Source organism: Cebus imitator, unplaced genomic scaffold, assembly GCF_001604975.1.
Source record: "Cebus imitator isolate Cc_AM_T3 unplaced genomic scaffold, Cebus_imitator-1.0 Scaffold87, whole genome shotgun sequence".
Taxonomy (NCBI): Eukaryota; Metazoa; Chordata; class Mammalia; order Primates; family Cebidae; genus Cebus; species Cebus imitator.
The window spans coordinates 6,897,477-6,909,323 of NW_016107402.1; the positions used below are offsets into that span (position 1 = coordinate 6,897,477).

At 44.3% G+C, this 11,847-nt stretch overlaps 1 protein-coding gene across 21 annotated transcripts in view; it reads left to right on the forward strand.

Moving 5' to 3' along the window:
• EPB41 (erythrocyte membrane protein band 4.1) overlaps positions 1-11,847 on the forward strand; it is a 220,493-nt gene that overhangs the window by 204,057 nt on the left and 4,589 nt on the right. For 19 of the 21 annotated variants that reach the window (XM_017534791.2, XM_017534786.2, XM_017534785.2 and 16 more), the window contains one exon: positions 11,142-11,243. The exons of the other annotated variants lie outside the window; for them this stretch is intronic. In XM_017534791.2, coding sequence (XP_017390280.1) covers positions 11,142-11,243 — 102 coding nt within the window. The remainder of the gene's footprint in view (positions 1-11,141; positions 11,244-11,847) is intronic. 21 annotated transcript variants of the gene reach the window in all.

Sequence of the window (11,847 nt, forward strand, 5' to 3'; positions counted from 1 at the left end):
GTAGAGACGGGGTTTCACCATGTTGACCAGGATGGTCTCGATCTCTTGACCTCGTGATCCACCCGCCTCGGCCTCCCAAAGTGCTGGGATTACAGGCTTGAGCCACCGTGCCCGGCTCGGGGAGGATCTCTTGAGCCCAGGAAACTCCATCTGAAAAAAATTTTTTTGAAGCAAAATTGTCTTAGATCTGATTGTTTATATCCACCCAATTCATTTGCATAACACAGTCTAGTGTAATGGTTGAGAACGTGGGCTTTGGGTCCAAAAAAACCTGAGTTCATATCCTAGCTCCTCCATTTACTAACTTGGACAAGAAATTGAATATCTCTGAGCCTTGATCTCCCCTGCCCATGATGTTAATATCTACCTCATGGTGTTACGAGGATTTAAGTTTTTTTGTTGTTGTTGTTTTTTAAGTTCTTTTCTTTTTTCTTTCTTTTTTTATTTTTTTGAAACGGAGTTTCACTCACTCTGTCGCCCAGGCTGGAGTGCAGTGGCGTGATCTCAGCTCACTTCAACCTCCGCCTCCCTAGTTCAAGTGATTCTTCTGCCTTAGTTTCTATAGTCATGCACCACCACGCCTGGCTAATTTTTTTTTTTTTTTTGTAATTTTGAGTCAGCTCACCATGTTGGCCAGGCTGGTCTTGAACTCCTGACCTCAAGTGATCTGTCTGCCTTGCTCTCCCAAAATGCTGGGATTATAGTTATTTTTAGAAGAGATTACTGGTGAGCCACCACGCCTGACCAAATTTTCTTTTTTGAGACAGTGTCTCTCTCTGTTGCCCAGGCTGAAGTGCAGTGGCACAATCTCAGCTCACTGCAGCCTAGACCTCCCAGGCTCAAGCGATCCTCCCACCTCTGCCTCCCAAGTAGCTGGGACTATGGGTGTGTACAACTGCATCTTGCTAATTTTTTTGTAGTGATGGGATTTCACCATGTTGCCCTGGCTGATCTCAAATGCCTGTGCTCAAGGGATCCACCTGTCTTAGCCTCCCAAAAATGCTGGGATTGCAGGTGTGCACTACTATGCCCTGCTAAAATTTTTTTTACTTCCTACTTTAAGTAAAATGTCTCCTTCATTTTTTGGCAATTTGAATGGGCTAGAATTGATTTGTGTTGAATTTTTTTTGTGTTAGACAATATGGGATTACATGAAAGATGAAAGATTGCTACTTTGGGGCTAGGGTAATCAGGAAATTCCTCTCTTAGGAGGTGACATTTTGAGGTGTGAATGATGGGAAGGAGATGGCCATGTGAAGGTGTTTTCACATAAATGTTTTTACTTAATCCTCACCTCACCATGAACTGGATGATGTTCTCTCCATTTAGGAACAATGTGGCTTGGTAATTTAAAAGTGTGTGCACTGCAATTAGAAAAAAGAGAATTTGGGATGGTCATGGTGACTCCAGCACTTTGGGAGGCTGAGGTGGGAGGTTCACTTGAGACCAGTAGTTCCAGACCAGTCTGGGCAACATAGTAAGACCCCATCTCTAATGGATATATATTAGCTAGATGTGGTGGCATATGCCTGTAGTCCCAGCTATTTGGAGGCTGAATTGAAAAGATTCCTTGAGCCCAGGTGTTCAAGGCTACAGTGAGCTGGAATCGCGCCATTGTACTCCAGCCTGGGCAACACACCAAAACCCATCTCAAAAGGAAAAAGAGGGCCGGGTGATGTGATTCATGCCTGTAAACCCAGCACTTTGGGAGGCCTTAGAGGTGGATCACCTGAGGTCAAGAGTTCAAGACAAGCCTGACCAACATAGTGAAACCCCATCTCTACTAAAAAGGCAAAATTAACCAGGCGTGGTGGCGCACACCTATAATCCCAGCTACTCAGGAGGCCGAGGCAGGAGAATCGCTTGAACCCAGAAGGCGGGGTTACGGTGAGCCAACATAGCACCATTGCACTCCAGCCTGGGCAACAAGAACAAAACTCTGTCTCAAAAACCAAAAAAAGAGAGAGAAAAAAATAGAATTTATATCCTAGCTCAACCAGGTAGATATCAGCTAGGTAACCATAGACAAGTTACTAATCTCTGTAAGCTTTTGTTCTATTGGCTATAAAGTGGGGATAATACCACCTACCACTGCAAGCTTTGGAAGACAATTAGGTGAAATGATGTCTGCAAAGCACTGGGCATGTTCATAGACACTCAGTGTTAGTATCCTTCCCTCTTCTCTCACTCTGGTCTAGAGTGTAGATTTTGAGTTTGGTACATAATTAGGGGTTAATTAGACAGGCATGGTGGGGTACACCTGTAGTCCTAGCAGCTTGGGAGGCTGACGCTGGAGAATCACCTGAACCTGGGAGGCAGAGGTTGCAGTGAGCTGAGATTATGCCACTGCACACCAGTCTAGGCTGAAGAGTAAGGCTCCATCTCAAAAATAAATAAATAAATAAGAAATAATGAGACATTGCATAAAATTTATCAATACTAACAAAGTGGCATAACTGAAGCAATGAACCAGGCACGGTAGACACGCCCATAGTTCCAGCTGCTCGAAAGGCTGAGACAGACAGCGGCTCCCTTGAGCCCAGGAGTTTGAGGCTGCAGTGAGCTTTGATTGGGCCACTGCACTCCACCCTGGGGAACAGAGTGAGGCCTTATATCAAAAAAACACAATGAAATAAAGCAGGAGAGGCCTGGGGCCAGAAATATAACTAGAACATGTCTGGAGAATTGCTTGTAAAGAACTGAAGTGTCTGAGGAAAAAAGAAAAAAAAGTGTGTCAGTCGAATCAGACAGAAATAAATGAGCAAGTATTGGCAGTGAATGGGACTGCAAAAGAAAGGATAGGAAGTTACTTAAAAATTGTACATACTATTAGCCAGAAGATATAGGAAACAATTACTTCATCTGGGAGAGACTCCTTTAAGTCATCACTACCATGGAAACAAGCTAAATGTCCATCACTGGAGAGCTGGTTAAAAACACTGTGGTACATCCAATTAAGGTAATTCTAGGTGGCCTTTAAAAGAAGCTTCTGATGGGAACAAGCTGCATGGTAAATTGGTAAGTGAACAAGCATGGTGCACAGTGATGGTACTGTTTATGGAAGGGAGAAGAGAGTATATTACAGCTATCTGTGTTTAGGCTTGTATATCAATACACTCTCTTCCTGAATGTACTAAAAAACAAAATAAAAAACCAACAACCAAAACATATAGTGGCCCTGATGAAGGATACTGAAACTGCAGGACTCAGGTCAGCAGTGGGAGGTAAACTGACTTTTCACTGTACAACATTTTGAAGTTTTAAAATTTTATAGCACAGATATGACCAAAAAATTTTATTATAATTATTATTTTCAGACAGTCTTGCTATGTAACCCAGGCTGGAGTACAGTGGGATATTCTCAGCTCACTGCAACATCCATCTCCCGGGTTCAAATGGTTCTAGTGCCTCAGCCTCTCGAGTAGCTGAGATTATTTGTGCACACCACCATGCCTGGCTAATTTTTATATTTATATATATTTTTTTTGAAAGAGAGCTTTGCTCTTGTCACCCAGGCTGGAGTGCATTGGTGCCATCTCAGGTTACTGCAACCTCCACCTCCTGGGTTCCAGCGATTCTCATGCCTTCGCCTCCCAAGTAGCTGGGATTACAGGTGCCCACCACCACACCCAGCTAATTTTTGTATTTTTAGTAGAGACAGCGTTTCAACATGTTGTTCAGGCTGGTCTTAAACTCCTGACTTCAGGTAATCCACCTGCCTCGGCCTCCCAAAGTGCTGGGATTACAATGATCTGCCCACCTCAGCCTCCCAAAGTGCTGGGATTATAGTTATTGTTAGAAGAGATTACTGGTGAGCCACCACACCTGGCCAAATTTTTTTTGAGACACGGTCTCACTTTCTTGCCCAGGCTAAAGTGCAGTGGCACTATCTCAGCTCGCTGCAACCTAGACCTCCCAGGCTCAAGTGATCCTCCCACCTCTGTCTCCAAGTAGCTGGGATTACAGGCGAGCACAACTGCTCCTCACTAAGTTTTTGAACCACCTCGCCTGACCTAATTTTTATATTTTTAGTCACTTTGTCAGCCAACCTGGTCTTGAACTTTTGGCCTCAAGTGATCAGCACACCTTGACCTCCCAAAATGCAGGGATTACAGGCATGGGCCACTGTGTCCTGGCCCCTCCCCCCCAAAATTTCAATGGTTCAAAACAATTTTTTTTAAAAGTTAGAGCCACACTGCCCACAGAAGCCCATGTGGTGTGAGTGTAGGTAGCTCCTACAAAAAAAGGAAATAGAAGCAGTCATTTAAAAATATCCTAACATATTAGAGAAATATAAAGGCAGTGTGATATGCTAGATCAGAGCCCATGGGCTTTGGAGTTAGAGTGACTTGGGTCTTAATTCCAACATTTGCTAGTTTTGTGACGTTGGGCAAGTCAATCATCTTTTTGAGCCTTAGTTTTCTCTTCTGAAAACCACTTTGATCAAGTTATTGAAATAAGGACAATGTTTTCTTGGTATATAATATCTATTCAAAAATGGTGGCTATAAACATTTGCCTTTATTTCATTTGAACCAGGCCTAAGACAGTCAGTCAAGATACAAATTGCTTTTTTTTATTAATTTATTTGTTTATTTATTTATTTTTGAGATGGAGTCTTGCTCTGTTCACCCAGGCTGGAGTGCAGTGGTACGATCTCGGCTCACTGCAAACTCTACTTCCCAGGTTCAAGCGATTCTCCTGCCTCAGCCTCCCAAGTAGCTGGGACTACAGGCATGTGCCACCATGCCAGGCCTGAGCCACTGCACTGGGCCCTAATTGCTTTTTTATTCCTTAGACGGAGTCTCACACTGTCACCCAGGCTGGAGAGTGCAGTGGTGTGATCCCGGCTCACTGCAACCTCCGCCTCCCAGGTTCAAGTGATTCTCCTGCCTCAGCCTCCTGAGTAGCTGGGATTACAGGCACACACCACCACGCCTGGCTACTTTTCTGTATTTTTAATAGATTCAGGGTTTCACTGTGTTGGCCAGGCTGGTCTCAAAAGCCTGAGCTCAGGCTGGGCACAGTGGCTCATGCCTGTAATCCCAGCACTTTGGGAGGCCGAGGCAGGTGGATCACGAGGTCAAGAGATCAAGATCATGGTGAAACCCCGTCTCTAAAAAAAATAAAAAATAAAATAAAATAAAAAGCCTGAGCTCATAATCCACCCACCTCAGCCTCCCCAAGTACCGGGATTACAGGAGTGAGCCACTGTGCCCAACCCCGACTGCTTTTTATTACTAATGCTAAACAGTGGGTTATAGTGGGGAACAGTGTTGACTTTAGAGTCAGAGTCAGATTTCCTGTTTCTGAACCTGCTCTGTCAAGTTACTAGTGTACAGTCAAGTTACTAAATCACCCAGTGCCTCAGTGTCCTTTTTTGTAACATGTGGCTAATAGTTGTACCTTATAGAGTTGTTGTCAGGAATAAATAAACTAATGTATATGTTTCCAAAGTTCCTGGTAGATAATAAGCACGAGATACTCATTTGCAATTGTTATTATTTATTTACTGTAACTATTTCTGCTTTTGTTCTTGTTATCTTGCTGGACAAGTAAGCCCAAGCACCATTTTTTTATTCATTCAGTCTCCGAGTTTTGGAAAACATGGTCAGAGTTTTTTATGTGTGTGTTTGAGGTAAAATTTACATACAGTGAAATGCACAGACAGGGTCCTGCACTGTTGCTGAGGCTGGAGTACAGTGGCATGACCATAGTTCACTGCAGTTTTGATCTTTTGGGTTCAAGTGATCCTCCTACCTCAGCCTCCTGAGTAGCTAGGACTCCAGGTGCACAGCACTACATCTGACTAATTTTTTAATTTTTTGTAGAGACAGGATTCTCTTTGTTGCTCACGCTGATCTCGAACTCCTGGGCTCAAGCAATCCTCCCTCCTCAGCCTCCCAAAGTACTGGGATTACAGGCATGAGCTACCATGCCTAAAAATATGATTGGCTTTGACAAATGTCTATACCTGTGTAACCAAGACACATTTAGGATACAGAACATTTCCATTACTCCTGAAACTGCCTTTATAGCCTTTTCCATTTGATTTCTACCCCTTTATGCATCCAGTGCCCTGCTTTCTATCAGTATAGCTTAGTTTTGCTTGGTTTTGGACTTCATGTAAATAGAAGTATACAGTAGTATACTTTTGTGTCTGGCGTCTTTTTATTTTATTTTATTTTATTTTATTTTATATTTTAAGATGGAGTCTCACTCTGTCGCCCAGGCTAGAGTGCAGTGCCATCTCGGCTCACTGCAACCTCTGCCCCCTGGATTCCAGCAATTCTCCTGCGTCAGCCTCCTGGGTAGATGGGATTGCAGGTGCCTACTACTTCACTTGGCTAATTTTTGTATTTTTAGTAGAGATGGGGTTTCGACACGTTGGCCAGGCTGGTCTTAAACTCCTGACCTCAGGTCATCCACCTGCCTTCGTCTCCCAAAGTGCTGGTATTACAGACATGAGCTACCGTGCCCAACAGTGTCTTTTTTCTTTCTGAATATAATGTTTTTTTTAGATTCATCCATGTTATGTCAATCAGTAGTTCACTCTTTTTTTTATTGCTGAATAGTATTCCATTATATGAATATACCACGATTTGTTTATCCATTCATTTGTTGATGGACAATTGGATGAATTTCAGTTTGGGAAAATATTAATAAAGCTGCTATGAATGTTCATGTACAAATCTTTTATTTATTTATTTATTTTTGAGACAGAGTCTCACTCTGTTGTTGAGGCTGGAGTGCAGTGGCATGATCTCGGCCCACTGCAACCTCCCCCTCCCAGGTTCAAGCAATTCTCCTGCCTCAGCCTCTGGAGTAGCTAGGACTACAGGGATGCAGCACCATGCCTGGCTAGTTCTTTGGTATTTTTCAGTAGAAATGGGTTTTCACCATGCTGGCCAGGGTGGTCTCGAACTCCTGACCTCAGGTGATCCACCCGCCTCAGCCTCCCAAAGTGCTGGGATTTACAGGCATGAGCCACTGCACCCGGCCACAAATCTTTTTGTGGGCATTTCATTTATCTTGAGTAAACATCTGAGATCAAATTGCTGGGTCAGGACAAATGACCATTTTGAGGAAACATTGTTAAGAGGATCAAGGAAAAGAGGCCCTGTATGAGAACGGTGTAAGTAGGAAGCCATAACAGTGTCTCCTGCATCTTCAGCATTCTTCAGAGACAGAAAAGAGACTAGAGGGAGCGGGCAGTAGGTAGATAAAGATAAGAGTCACAGGCTTATAGAGGAGGAGTTCTTCAGAAGGTTTTAGCCTACTGGCATGCAAATTCATGTTATAACAATTGATAAGCTAATTTTATTTGTATAAGTTCTTTGTATCTGCACAACAGTGCCATGGTGTAAGCAGAACACATATTCCAGTATTGCTTTTATAAATGAGAAAACTAGGCCGGGCACGGTGGCTCATGCCTGTAATCCTAGCACTTTGGGAGGCTGAGGCGGGCAGATCACCTGAGGTCAGGAGTTCAAGACCAGCCTGGCCAACATGGTGAAACCCCATCTCTACTAAAAATATAAAATTAGCCAGGTGTGGTGGCATGTACCTGTAATCCCAGCTACTTGGGAGCATGAGGCAGGAAAATCACTTGAACCCAGGAGGCAGAGGTTTCAGTGAGCCATGATCCCACTCCAGCCTGGGGAGAAAGAGCCAAACTCCACCTCAAAAATAAAATAAATAATTTTAAAAAATAAAATAAATGAGAAAACAAAAGCTCAGAGAAGTCAGAGTGACTTGCCCAAGGTCCCACAGCTGGGTCTGAGCTCAGACTTCAAACAGGGAATTTCTTGACCTGAGTCCTAGTTCGAACACCCGCTAGCTGTAGAGTCTAAGACAAACTCTTAACCTCTCTGGAGTTCTGTTTTCTTAACTATACAGTGTGTGTAATAATAGTTCCTCCCTCAGATACTGAGAAACATAATTGAGATAACAGTTGAGTTATATGCTTGGCACATAGTAGGAGTACAATAAATATTAGTTGAGTCTGAATCTAAAGTAGATGACTGATCTTGGCTGAAGAAAATATTAGTTAACGACTGGGCGTGGTGGCTCATGCCTGTAATCCCAGCACTTTGGGAGGCTGAGGCGGGCAGATCATGAGGTCAGGAGTTTGAGACCAGCCTGGCCAACATGATGAAACTCTGTGTCTACTAAAAATAAAAAAATTATCCAGGCATGGTGGTGTGGCCTGTAGTCCCAACTACTTGGGAGGCTGAGGCAGAAGAATTGCTTGAACCCAGGAGGCCGAGGTTGCAGTGAGCTGAGATCGCGCCATTGCACTCCAGCTCTGGGCAACAGAGCAAGACTCCATCTTGGAAAAGAAAAAAAAAGAAAAGAAAATATTAGTTAACTAGCTAATAATATATCAGGTATGATGGTGGCACGTGTGATAAGATTTAGTGTCACAGTCATGTTCCCTCTCTTTGGTGTGTTCAGATTCCCACTTGGAGGGGAACCCAGCAAAGGAAAGTAGGAAACCGCCACAGTGGACTTTGAGGACTCTGCCCCTTCCTAGCTCTCTTTCCCTCTGTCTTCCTCTCCCCTCTAGTGTCTCACAGTTTGGGCCCAATGAAATGTGCTTCTGCTTACAAAAATACTGGAGGCTTCTGTCTGTAATATAAATAACTTACATAAAGAGCCAGAGAAAGATAGTAACCTAATACCCTTTTTTGCTGCTGAGTTCTTTATGAAAATAATTGCAGTTCTCTAAATTCCCCTCTGAGACAGTATACAATACCAGTACCAGGTATTCTAGGTCACGGTTACCTGAAAAGCTTGTTGCATTAGGCATACTCCATCCTCCTAGTCCAGTTTGTTTCAGTCTTGGTTGTGGGCTTATCAGCAGCTCCGAGTCTACTAACAGCCCAAATGGTTGCTGATAATTGTTCATCAGGTTGAATTTCACCCTGCCAACCATCTCTTTTCTTTTTTGCTAATGTCAGTTCTCAGCCTGATTATAATATATTTGAGTCATGATATAGTGAGCTCTGGAGAAACAAGAAGTAACCAGCTCTCGTTCTCATTATACATACTTGAGTATATAGCATTTTAAATATTAAAAACCCCTCCTAATAGGAAAGATCCCTTTCAATAACAGTTTTGTTGCCAGAAATGTCATTAAGACATATTATGCACCAGGTGCGGTGGCACATACCTATAATCCCAGCACTTTGGGAGGCTGAGGCAGGTGGATCACGAGGTCAGGAGTTCAAGACCAGCCTGGCCAACAGGGTGAAACCCCGTCTCTTAAAAAAAAAAAAAGACATATTATGCATATTTTCTCTCACTTAGCTTAAAGGGATATTTTCTTTTTTTTTTGAAACGGAGTTTCGCTCGTTACCCAGGCTGGAGTGCCATGGCGCAATCTCGGCTCACTGCAACCTCCGTCTCCTGGGTTCAAGCAATTCTTCTGCCTCAGCCTCCCGAGTAGCTGGGACTACAGGCGTGCACCACCATGCCCAGCTAATTTTGTATTTTTAGTAGAAACAGGGTTTCACCATGTTGACCAGGATGGTCTCGATCTCTAGACCTCGTGATCCATCCATCTCGGCCTCCCAAAGTGCTGGGATTATAGGCGTAAGCCACCGTGCCTGGCCAAGGAATATTTTCTTTCTTTTCTTTTCTTATTTTTTTAATGGAGTCTCACTCTGTCACCCAGGCTGGAATTCAGCGGCTCAATCTCAGCTCACTGCAACCTCCACCTCCCAGGTTCAAGCAATTCTCCTGCCTCAGCCTCCCAAGTAGCTGGGATTACAGGCGCATGACACCATGCCCAGCTAATTTTTGTAGTTTTAGTAGAGACAGGGTTTCATCATGTCAGGCTGGTCTCAAAACTCCTGACCTCAGGTAAGCCACCTACCTCAGCCTCCTAAAGCACTAAGATTATAGGCATGAGCCACCGCACCCAGCCTAAAGGGATGTTTTCTACCTCATTTGCCCCAGTCTCCCATCTCAATCTTTAAAGAGTATGGCCTGAGATTTGTTGGCTCCTTAAATCTCAGCAAGAATGCTTCCCAGTTCTTTCTGATAAATTCTGCCCTATAATTCAGAGCCTACCCATGCCTTAGCAACCAAGAGTTTATACCTTTCCTGCCTTGGATAGGTCTAAAGAACAACAGCTCCATAGAGAGAACAACTGCCACTAAATCATTTTGAGTTTAGGGGCATAAAAGTCACGTTTATGAGCCCGAGTTTTCTTAACATGGCATGCCCTTTCATAGGGCTGGTTTGAGCATCTATAACGATAATATTCGGGCCAGGTGCAGTGGCTCATGCCTGTAATCTCAGCATTTTGGGAGGCCAAGGCGGGCGGATCACTTGAGGTCAGGAGTTTGAGACAAGGCTGCCCAACATGGTGAGACTCCTGTCTCTACCAAAAATACAGAAATTAGCTGGGTATGGCAGCCTGCACTTGTAGTACCAGCTGCTTGGGAGGCTGAGGCACGATAGTCGCTTGAATCCAGGAAGCGGAGATTGCAATGAGCCAAGATTGCACCACTCCACTCCAGCCTGGGCGAAAGAATGAGTCTGTCTTAAAAATAATAATAAAAAAAAGATGGGGGGGTGCAGTGGCTCATGCCTGTAATCCCAGCACTTTGGGAGGCCGAGGTAAGCGGACCACCTGAGGCAGACCAACATGGAGAAACGCCGTCTCCACTGAAAATACAAAATTAGAGGCCGGGCGTGGTGGCTCACGCCTGTAATCCAAGCACTTTGGAGGCCAAGGTGGGCGGATCACCTGAGGTCGGGAGTTCAAGACCAGCCTGACCAACATGGTGAAACCCGTCTTTTAAATAAATAAATAAATAAAAATAAAAATAAACAAATACAAAATTAGCCTGGCATAGTGGCACATGTCTGTAATCCCAGCTACTAGGAAGGCTGAGGCAGGAAAATCACTTGAACCCGGGAGATAGAGTTTGCAGTGAGCCGAGATCACGCCATTGCACTCCAGCCTGGGCAACAAAAGCAAAACTCCGTCTCCAAAAAAAAAAGAGGTCGCCCTAAGGGAATTAGATTTTTGCTTCAGAATGTACAACTGAAGAGCAAAGCTGCAGCCTGCAACATTTGCCCACAAGTCTTCCTGAGAGGCATGATGAAGAGCTGTGCTTTCTTCTGCAGACTGATGACAACAATGGAGACTTGGACCCAGGAGTCTTGCTGACAGCTCAGACTATCACATCTGAGACCACAAGCAGCACCACCACAACTCAGATTACCAAGGTAACAGACAAGCTAGAACCTCCTTATGGAATCCAGGGGAAGGCTGAGTTCGCTGCCACCTTTCTGCAAGAAGGACCCTAGTCCATAAGCAAAGATTTTCAGCTCCATCCCTAGTAAGTCACATTATTCAAAGAGTTCTAGATAGAAGGGCCCTACTGCCTTCCCCAGCAATAAATCTAAGGCAATACCTCAAGAGTATCCCTGACTACTTAGTAGTCTCTTAAAGGCAGGTATGGTTGTTCTCTTTACACAACTGTCTGTCTGTCTTGTCAGTGAGTCCCCTATCTGGCTGTGGAAGTAAGTTTAAAAAATCAACCTGGCCGGGCACAGTGGCTCACGCCTGTAACCCCAGCACTTTGAGAGGCCAGGGCGGGTGGATCACCTGAGATCAGGAGAACAAGACTAGCTTGACCAGTATGGTGAAACCCCGTCTACTAAAAACAGAAAAATTAGCTGGGCACAGTGTCATGCACCTGTAGTCCCAGCTACTCGGGAGGCTGAGGCAGAAGAATTGCTTGAACCCAGGAGGCAGAAATTGCAGTGAGCCAAGATTGCGCCACTGCACCCCAGCCTAGGCAACAGAACAAGACTCCATCTCAAAAAA